This window comes from Lagopus leucura, unplaced genomic scaffold (assembly GCF_019238085.1).
Source record: "Lagopus leucura isolate 7727_CA_CO unplaced genomic scaffold, USGS_WTPT01 105-20_obj-0_obj, whole genome shotgun sequence".
Lineage (NCBI taxonomy): Eukaryota > Metazoa > Chordata > Aves > Galliformes > Phasianidae > Lagopus > Lagopus leucura.
Window position 1 is genome coordinate 142446 of NW_024968773.1, and position 9606 is coordinate 152051.

At 54.1% G+C, this 9606-nt stretch overlaps 1 protein-coding gene across 1 annotated transcript in view; it reads right to left on the reverse strand.

Annotated features, from left to right (window-relative positions):
- NSD1 (nuclear receptor binding SET domain protein 1) overlaps nt 1-9099 on the reverse strand; it is a 56635-nt gene extending 47536 nt beyond the window's left edge. The window contains exon 1 of the mRNA XM_042894743.1: nt 8464-9099. Coding sequence (XP_042750677.1) covers nt 8464-9084 — 621 coding nt within the window. The 5' untranslated portion in view covers nt 9085-9099. The remainder of the gene's footprint in view (nt 1-8463) is intronic.
- Nucleotides 9100-9606: the final 507 nt, after the last annotated feature.

Genomic DNA, 9606 nt, shown 5'->3' on the forward strand with positions numbered 1-9606 from the left:
GCGTGGTGAAATCACCGCACCAAGCGTGCCGGCAGGCGGTGACGCAACGATGGAAACCAGAGGCCTGCTGGAGAGCCACAACCAGCCCACGTCACCGGGACCATGGATGCGCCCGTCCTCCCACAGGAGGATCCCTGGGGACTGACCTCAGCAGCCAGGGCCCGGCCTGCCCTCCGGCAGCCTGACCTACATCCACCCCACAGCACACATGACCTTGTATCTGGGACGCCACCACAGACAAGTGCTCGATACTTGCTCATTCAGTGCTCACTAGTCGAACACACTGCAGAGATGGTGACTTCCTGTTCTCCGTGTGCGCCTTGATACGTGTCCTCTGGCTGGCTTTTACATACCCTGGCCCAGGCTGTACAGCCTATAAATGGAAAGGCTGCTAGGCATGTAAGCAATGCTGTAAAAGGTTGAAACGAAGAGAGTTGGTTGCATTACACTGAGTATTTCCTGAAGCAACTGTTTCAAGTTCAGGAGTCTCAGACAGAAAGACAACCAGGTAACAGCATCTGTTTTCACTGCTTTCTTAATGCAGACAACGTTTGCTTAGGAACTGAACAGAACAGCAGTGTGATACGAAGCTTTGGGACTTCGGCATCGCAGTAACCAGAAACAAACAGCAGCAAGATGAGAGGCAGAAGGGAGGAGGAAGCGGGTGGGAAAGGGAACAGACTTCTCCCAGCAACCAACCAAGAAAAATCCACAGACACAGGGCATTTCAGAGCACTGACAGAGGATGAACTATGCCTGGCACTGCCCACATGGGCTTGCTTATCCGCATGCATTTCCAATGATAAACTAAGTTTCCTTTAGAGCCGGGTTCTTTAACCCACACTAATTGTTTCAAGAACGGGAGGAACTGCAGGCATTACCAGAACCTCACTAAGCCTCACAAAGACACTGCCAACAAATATTTTCTTGCAATCCATGAACTGGTGAACAACTGAAATGAAACCAGGTTGTCAGATATGCCCGATTTTCAACCGTGTGTCTGTGTTCCTTTATTCTACCAAACCATTTACAAGCAAGGCATCTGATAAATGCAGCGATCGCTTTCAGAAACAACATTTCAAAACCCACAAAATGAAAGCTGTATACAGATTGCACAGAAATATTCACTGTGACTTTGGCTGCAACCAGGAAGATGCAGAACCAGAGAACAGCATGTGTGCACTGCAAGGAGTGAATGTCTATTTGAAACTCAGCAACCGAGAACTAGCAGTTGGGGTACAGTGTACGTGCAACCACTCACACTTTTGTTTCTTAATTTAATCCCAGGGGCTTCTTTAAAGCAATGAACACTTAAACTGGGGCTTGCAAGTTTCCTTTTGTGCAGAAATTACGATTTCTCCCCAGGCGATGGGGGGTGAGATCCCACATTGTTAATCACAGCGCACTGACAGCACTGAGACAGGACCATGACCTCCCCAAAGCCAGCAGGTATCCTCATGGAACTCCAAAGAAGCATTTTTCCAAGCAACAACAACAAAGAAAGATGATAAACGTAACACTCAAAAGAATATTTTAAGATTTCAGTTGCTTTTGCTGAGATTTCCCTACTAAAATGAAATCGGTTTTTGAACATGAGCAGTAACATGGACTTACACTGAATTACCTCTTGTTACCAGCACTTTGAGCTACATCCTGAGGAAAGTTCACGCTTCAGTCAGGTCCTGCAAACTTGCATTTGAGAAGGTTCTTAACCCTTCCATTGGGAATCCTGCATTGTATGCCCTCTCCCTCATACTGAGCACAGCCAACAAGCTAAGAAGCATCTGATTGATTCACTGGTAATCAGAAATGTGTGGGCAGTCATCACATTATCCAAAATAGTAAGCAGTCTGAACAGGTGTTTGGGAAAACCAAACAGACCAGCACCAGGACAAAAGAAGGAACAATTAAAAGCAGATAACCATCCTGCTCCGCACCCTTCTTGCATCAGCTAACAGGAAGGTTTGCGCCTCTCCACCAGCAGTGGGAAGGTAACTCAGTAATGCATTCCCTATCCCAAAACAAAAACAGAATCTCCATTTCTTCCTAAAAACACCCACACCATCCTCTGGGTGTTGGGTTGCTGTCTCCAGCTCAATGCTTTGGGTTTTGCATGCGCAAAAACCTAATTCTGCATATCTAAAAGTGAAAACTTAGAGTGAAGTGAAAAGTGAGAAGTGCCCAGTGCAGTGCTTCAATAGGCACCTGAAAGTTAACAGCAACTATTCTGCTATTTTATTACCAACAAAACTGTTGTGCTTCTTCCTCCCTAAAGACCAGTGCAGTGTCCGTGTGCAGTCTCAAAGAGCACTCAGGACCATCTTACACCATATGTAACCCACAGAACAAGTTCCCTATCAAGAATTAATGCAAACAGAGCCTTGCTAAGCAACAAGCAGGCTGCTTCCTCAGATGAGCACCCCACCTGCTCACACCAGGGTTGGACAGGGGCAGCAGTAGGAGGCAGCTGCCTTCCCCAGGTGGGCTCAGCACTGGGAACACTCCCTGAAGTGCCACCCCATGCACATCCAAGCAGTGCCATGGCTGCAATGCAGCACTGTGGGGCTGGCAGATGAATGGACGTTTGAGGCCATCAGTCCTGCCACTCGTTTGTAGCTGGAGCTCAAAGAAGCTGTGGTCAAATTAGTAAAAGGCTGCTCAGACTGTGCTAGAGATGTGCATGACGGCTTCCTGACCAGGGCAGCTCTCTGCCAAGTGCTGGCACACGAGGACAAGATGGCACACAAGGACTTTTCTCCTCATAATTGTTGCTGTTCTTCTGAAAGAAGCACAAAGTGAAGCTTGATGCAATCTCAGTGGTAACTGCACAAAGTCAACACGGCAGCCCGAATGAGCGCTTCCCCATCCCTCAAGAGAGGCAAAGCACACTCCTGGATTCATCAACGCTTTCGGACACAGAAGAGATTGCTGTGCACCAAGTCCAGCCTTATCTCTGCGGAACACTCAATCACTGCTGCAGAAGCCGCCGTGAGCAGCTGCTCTGAAACAGTTTTCTAATTTGATAAAAACAAAGAGAAGAGAGATAGCAATGCAGCAGCATCTCACGCTCTGCTGGGCAGCGCATGGCCAGGAGCGCCCAAGGACCAGCTGAACCACAACAGCACTCCTAGACAGGGCAGACCAGCAGATGGGATGCACATTCCCAGCCTCAGTGCTGCCGCACACCCCACCAAGGAGCCCTATGACCTGTGCTGCACCAACTGCACATGAGTTCCAACCCCAGAGTGGCCTTCTCACAAGCAGTGCAGCAACAGAGAAGGAACATTGTAACTTCCAGTAAACGTTCCATGCAGGCACGCTGTGCCTACACCCAGCATTGGAGCCTGTGGTGCCTTTCAGGTTTTGCTGCACACCAAATGCAGGATGGTCGCACACCAAATCCAATGCCTGCAGTGTGTTCTGCAGCTCCACACTCTGCACGCTCACCTCCATGGAAAAATGCTCCGAAGCCATAGAATTACACAACAGAAAGCAATGCTATTGTTGATAGGTCTAAATTCACTATACAAGACTCTGCACCTGGCAAGTGTTTAGGGGTCCACAAATCACCAGAGGTTGAAAACTGCTGCTCTAATTCAAAGCAGATTCTCTCACAGACCTTTTTCCAACCATTAACGTGGAAATCCTGGCAATGCCTTAACCACCATAAAGGACTTAACCCCATTTTACTGGGCAAGGACTGCACTGTGCAGCACAGATGGCTCTGTGCAGACACAACAAAACATCTGTCACCTTTTCGTGGTATCAGAAGTGACATTAATGTGATGTTTTCACAGACTCCTGATGGACGTGCCCAGCCCTTGCCAGGAACCTGAGTTTCTTCCTTCAGGTGCTTCTGGTCCCGTGCCATTCCCAATGGCTGTACACAAGAAGTTGTCAATCGCAGGCAGGAAAAGCTGATTTATGTTCTAAGCAACAACAATGAGAGTTAATCGCTGCCCTCAACACTGATTTTTAAGTTAATAAGGTGTTTTTAACATACACAATCTCAACAATAATTCAAATAACACCGCTTCTTTTCCTGAGGCTTATGTAGCTTATCACCCACCTTCAGAGCTGACAGCTCTTGGATGAGATACAGATTTGTTCAGTTAACGTGAGGACATTTTGAAAACGAAACCTTTCCATGTGGCTCTGCTCAACTCCACTCCTGGGCCAGGAAGCACTGAGGTCTAAAGAAGCTGCTCCACAACAGGAGGCGAGGCTGAAGCAAGGAGGCAGGCTCCCCTCGAAGGATGCAAGGCTACAAACGGCAAGCACAACAGAAGCATTTTGCCCTGGGGTCAGGAACCGCTGTAACAATATCGCACCGAGCCACTGCCACAAGTTTCAGCAAGGCTGTGGTGGAAACTGTAACACCATCATTCTCTCAACAACACAAAACGTTACAAAAGCCCCAAGGTCTGGGAGCTGCCCCTCCCCTCACAAGTCACCAGCGAGCAAACAGAAAGCGGAGGGGCACCGGGATCTCAAAGCCCATCCTGTGCCACTGGCTGCTCCCCTCCCGCAGCAGCAGGATGCACCAGGCTCACCACATCTCGTACCGAAATGCTGAGTGAAGTCTGTGCTCCTCTGGCAACAGCCCTACACGAAAGGCTTGACCAAGGGATGACTAATTACTTATGACTATGGACAGCATATTAACCAGGACGTGCCTTGAATGAAGTCTCTCTTACCCAAGCTTGAACTTTCCATTTGAATTTCGAAAGCAGAAGTGACAGGTTTTTGACATTTTATTCCACAAAACCACACCTTTGAGACCGTCCAAACCAAACCCCTGGTCTTGCTGTTTGCAGAGACCCGCCTGGCCCCGTAAGGACTGCAAAGGCATCGATCACACACATTCCACACCGCGCTGCTTACCAAGAAACCACATTATTTTTGGTAACATCACATGAATAAACAGAACCTAATCAGAAATAGTAGATTAGAGAACAAATACAAGCGAAACAAAAAGAGCCATCGCTGCCAAATGCTGGGATAAATGCTCCCAGGAGCCAGCGCTCAGCCCACAGGGACGGCACGGCTGTCACCTGGCCCTGCAGCACACAGCCTTCAGCACGCTGCAAACAGGGCACGCTGTGCCATCACAGCCTGACAGCCACAGGCAAGCAGGAAATCAACATACACGGCCAAGCTGTGATGGAGCCTAAGACCATGCCCAAACCATGGAAACATCCATGTTCTCCTGGATGCCCACCATGGTTGAATCCCTCTGCGAATAAGTTTAGCTCTGCAGAAAGCATGGAGGCACTTCTAAACGACAGCAGTCACTCCAAACCCAGGGCCCAGCAGGTTTCACAGCCTTGTGAGGTCCAGCTCTGCACCTTCTAGGAAACAACATCATCCCAGCAGCACAAGCCTCAGCAGTGAGGGTTCTGGGAAAATGCGCCGGCACAGGACAGTGCCCTCAGAATCGTGTACAGAACGGCGAGGGTTCCTTCACGTCCAGCCTGCCAACAAACGGAGAGCCGCAGTAACGCACAGGACAGTAACGGCAGGACAGACACTTTGTAACAGGAGCACGGAGCCGCGGCTACAGAACGCAATAGAACCCTTCAGCGTGTTAGGGATTAATCCCAGGCTTAAAGAGATCACTTCGCCGGCCCTTCGTTTTTTAAGCACCCTGAGCATGCTACACACCGTTCGGTTCTGGTGAACCAAACACCAGCAGCTCCAACCCCGTGTGCATGGGCTCCTGCACACGAATGCACGGCACAAGGCTGCACGCCGTGCAATGCCTCAGTTTCAAGCACTGTATACCACGAACTAAGCAGATCCAACATACTTTGTGGGCAGCAATTAAAAAACAACGAGCTGGCAAAGCAAAAGGTAATTAGGTACAACACTTACGTTTGTAAAAAAGCAAAACTTCAACACGAGAATTATACCAGGAGCAAACCACCTCTCCACCACCGCAGCACTGGAGCTCTGGCAGCAGGGCACAGGGACAGCCTCGGGCCCCAGCGTCCACCCGACTGCAAAACACCACCGCGGGACAACCTGCAAGGCCAGGAAACTGCTGAAGACAGACTGGCATCAAGCTGACAACAGAAAAATGTACAAAGCGTCCATCCATTGCGGTGTAAATAGCCACGATCCAACAGTACCACGGAGGAGCCATCAGCTGCCCCCAGTCGCCCCATTGTCACACCAACAATGGCCCAACAACGGCTTCTGTCATTTGTCTCAAAACCCGGCGCTCGGCTTTGAGTTTCAGCAAACCTTAACCATGATTAAGGCGGCTGTTAAGATAACTTCGGAATATGCACATCCCTCTTAACACCTGAATGCTACCTGGGCCGGGCGTGCCAAGCGCTATTAACAGCCCCCTGCAACACAATGCCTGCCTGCCCACCCGGGATGCGTCCCACAAAGACCGAGTCAAGTGCTGTCCCTTCTGCGGGAAGCACCCTTGGCACTTGGGAAATCGGCCTTTTCAGAGTTCCCAACGACCCAGCGAATCCTGAAAGCTTGAAACAGTCCGAAAGCTGCTGTTTGCATGCTGTCCTGCTGGCAAAGCTGAAAGGGCTGTGGGTTTGGGAATAGCGGTTCTGATCAAGACCAGCTGCAAAGCGAAGGAGAACGTGGGTAAACGGGGTTATCGGAGCGGCCCCGCCAAACAGGCTGCCCTAAAAATAGTGGTGTGGAGCTCCTGAGTTTCGTTTCGTTGTTAGGTTTGTTTGGGTGGTTCTGGTAAGTTGTAGCAGGATCTCAGAGAAAGATTGCTCGAGTCACCCAAAACTAAAGGGGACAGGAATTAAATGCCTGAATAGAATGAATGAATAGAGCATCTGAGGGCAAGCCTGGCTATTCCTATAGCTACTGTGTCACATTCAAAATAAAAAACGTGAACTCTTTCTCAGTGGTAACCTGGCACAGGCAAAAAGCCCCCCCACCGCACAAACAGCAGGGCTCAAATGAATGACCTCTCTGACAACCTGCTCTTATCAGAAGGAAGATGAAGAGGAAGGATCTCAAGTTGCCAACAACAACAAAAAAAGTTTTTAACGGTTCTGTGAGGTTAATGGCACACCAGGGCATGCAGGACGGCAGCTGGACTGAAAATCGGCCCTTCACTCCAGGCCCAAATAACGGGCTCCATCACCAAGCATTCTCACCATTCAGGCTGCAGCGCCGCAGTGCACGCAGCAAAGCCACCGATAGTAGAAGCAAAGCGTAGTGGAAGTACCTCTGCTGGCTTCTGTTTACAACGTGAGACCCTCCCACAACCGCATCACTGAGCACATGTCTGAGATCCCCGCTTCGCTCAACAAAGCTACGCACCGACCTCAGCCTGACAGCAGCCTCTGCCTCAGAGCACCGGGTCTGAGCTTTGCACACAACACCGCTGCTCCCAAAGGCGCACGCTGTGGGGTCGTGCCCTGCAGTGCCCCAAAGCAACTCCCGCAGCAAAAACACAACAGGTTCCCCAATGAACGAGGGCGAGAGCATCCCTACAAATACTGCAGTAGCATCTGTCTGGCAGCAGCAGCCACGCTGAAATGAGAAAGAGCAAAACGGTTGCAGGATCAGTGCTGTCACATGGGTTACATTCCACACCTGGCATCAAATCATACCTCAAACCTGGTGCGAAGCAAGCTGAAATCAACAAAATCGCATTTAAAAACAAAGCACTCGAGGAAAACACAGAAGATCTCTAAGAACTGCTGCATAACGGATGTATGTGCCTATAAATAACTCCGGGAGCTCAGCTGAGGAATGCTGAAACCCATCCCAAAGTTTTACTCGCGTTCAAAAATGAGCTCCATATACGTCATGTGCACTCAAGTGCTGTCAGGACTCGGAGCTGCAGCATTTCTGCTCGTCGAGCACGTCTGGAAAGAACCTGATGGAATGCGAGCAACGTTTACAAAGAGACTTAAAAAATAGTAATGTGTGGTGAGGAAACGTGGGGGGACAGCCCTGCAGCTCGGGACCTCACACTCAAACAAAGCTCTGACAATCCAGGTGCTAAGAGATGCGAGAGGTCCCCTGCTGACCCATCACCTTGCCAGAAAACACGCTGAGAGCAGAGTGAGGGAAGAAAAAAAAAGGGGGGGGGGGGGGGGGGAGGAACCCCAGCAAACTAATTTTGCAGCAATGACGGCAACGATGCCTACGTTAGGAAAAAATAATAAAACGCGTGCGGTGAGAGCTTCGTGCGATGAAGGCACGGCCCGCCCGGCGGTGACAGCTGCGTCCGCACCGCACACGTGAAGGCGGACGGACAGACGGACGAGGCCGCGGCCCGGCACAGCGGCTCCCAACGACGGCAGCGCTGGTGTCAAATCTGTCCCTCGGCAAGATGGCTGCCAGCAGGCCGCCGCGATGTCAGCTGCCAGCCGCGGCCCGGCCGGGCCCGCAAGATGGAGCCGCGCCGCTCCCCCCGCCCGGTGCGGCCGGCCGTCCCCCCGCTCTCCCCGCCCCGGCGCCGCTTACGAGCTGCAGCGCGGCGCTGCCGGAGGGCTCCGCGCTCTTCCCGGGGCCGCCGTCCGACCCGGGCAGCTCCGCCGGCTGCAGGCGGGGCGGCTCCGGGCTGCCGGCCCCGCGGCTCTGCTCGAGCTCCTCGTCGTCGTCGTCGTCGTCGTCGTCCTCCTCCTCCTCGTCCTCGTCGTCCTCCTCCGGCGTCTCGTTGCCCTCCTCCTCCTCCTCCTCCTCCTCCTCTTCTTCCTCCTCCTCCTCGTCCTCGTCTCCTCCGTCCCGCAGCAGCAGCGGGAAGCCCAGCGCGGCGGGTTGCGGCCCGGCTCCGCCCGGCGGCTCCTGCGGCGCGGGGGCGCGGGGGGGCGGCGAGCCGGGGTCGGGCAGGGCCTCAGCGCCGTCGGCGGGGCCGCCGAGGTACTCGGCGCTGATCATGGAGGCTAGGTCCTGCAGCCGGCGCAGCGGGATGTAGCAGGAGGACGGGTCCTGCCCGAAGCCGGGCTTGGCGGCCGCCAGCTGCATGGCGGGCGGCTCGGGGCCGCGGGACTCGCCGAACGGACCGCCCTTGCGCTCGGCAGTCGGCAGCGAGGTGCCGAACGGGACGAGGCAGCTGCGGCGGCTCACTTCGCAGGCCTGCTCCATGCCGGGCGGCGGGCATCCACCTGCGGGCGACAGCACAATGGGGTCAGCCCGGCCGCCCGCGACAAAATGGCAGCCGCGCCCCGGGGCCCGCTGCGCTCCGCGGCCCCGCGCGGGCGAGAAGGAGGGAGGGCGAGAGGGAGGGAGGAACGGAGGCGGCCGCCGCGCGGCTAGGCCCGGGCCGCGGCCCCTCCGCCCGGCCTCGCTCCGCTTCTCGGCTCCGCTCCCGCTCCGCTCGCTCGGCGAGAGGCGGCGCCCGCCAGGCAGCGCTCACCTGCGGCCGCCGCGGCCGGCTCGCCGCCGCCTGCCCCTGCTGCGGCCCGAGAAGGAGACGCGCCGACCCGGCCCGGCCAGGCCCCGCCAGCGCTCCTCCGCCGCCTCCCTCCTCCCTCCCCCGCATGCGCGCGCCCGACGCCGCCGCCATCCCGCCGGGCGCGCGCCCCCCGCGCCTGCGCGCGCGCCCCCCGTGCCCGCTCTTGGGGTTCGGCGGTGGCCAATCAGCGCGCGCTCGCGCGCCCCCCCCCC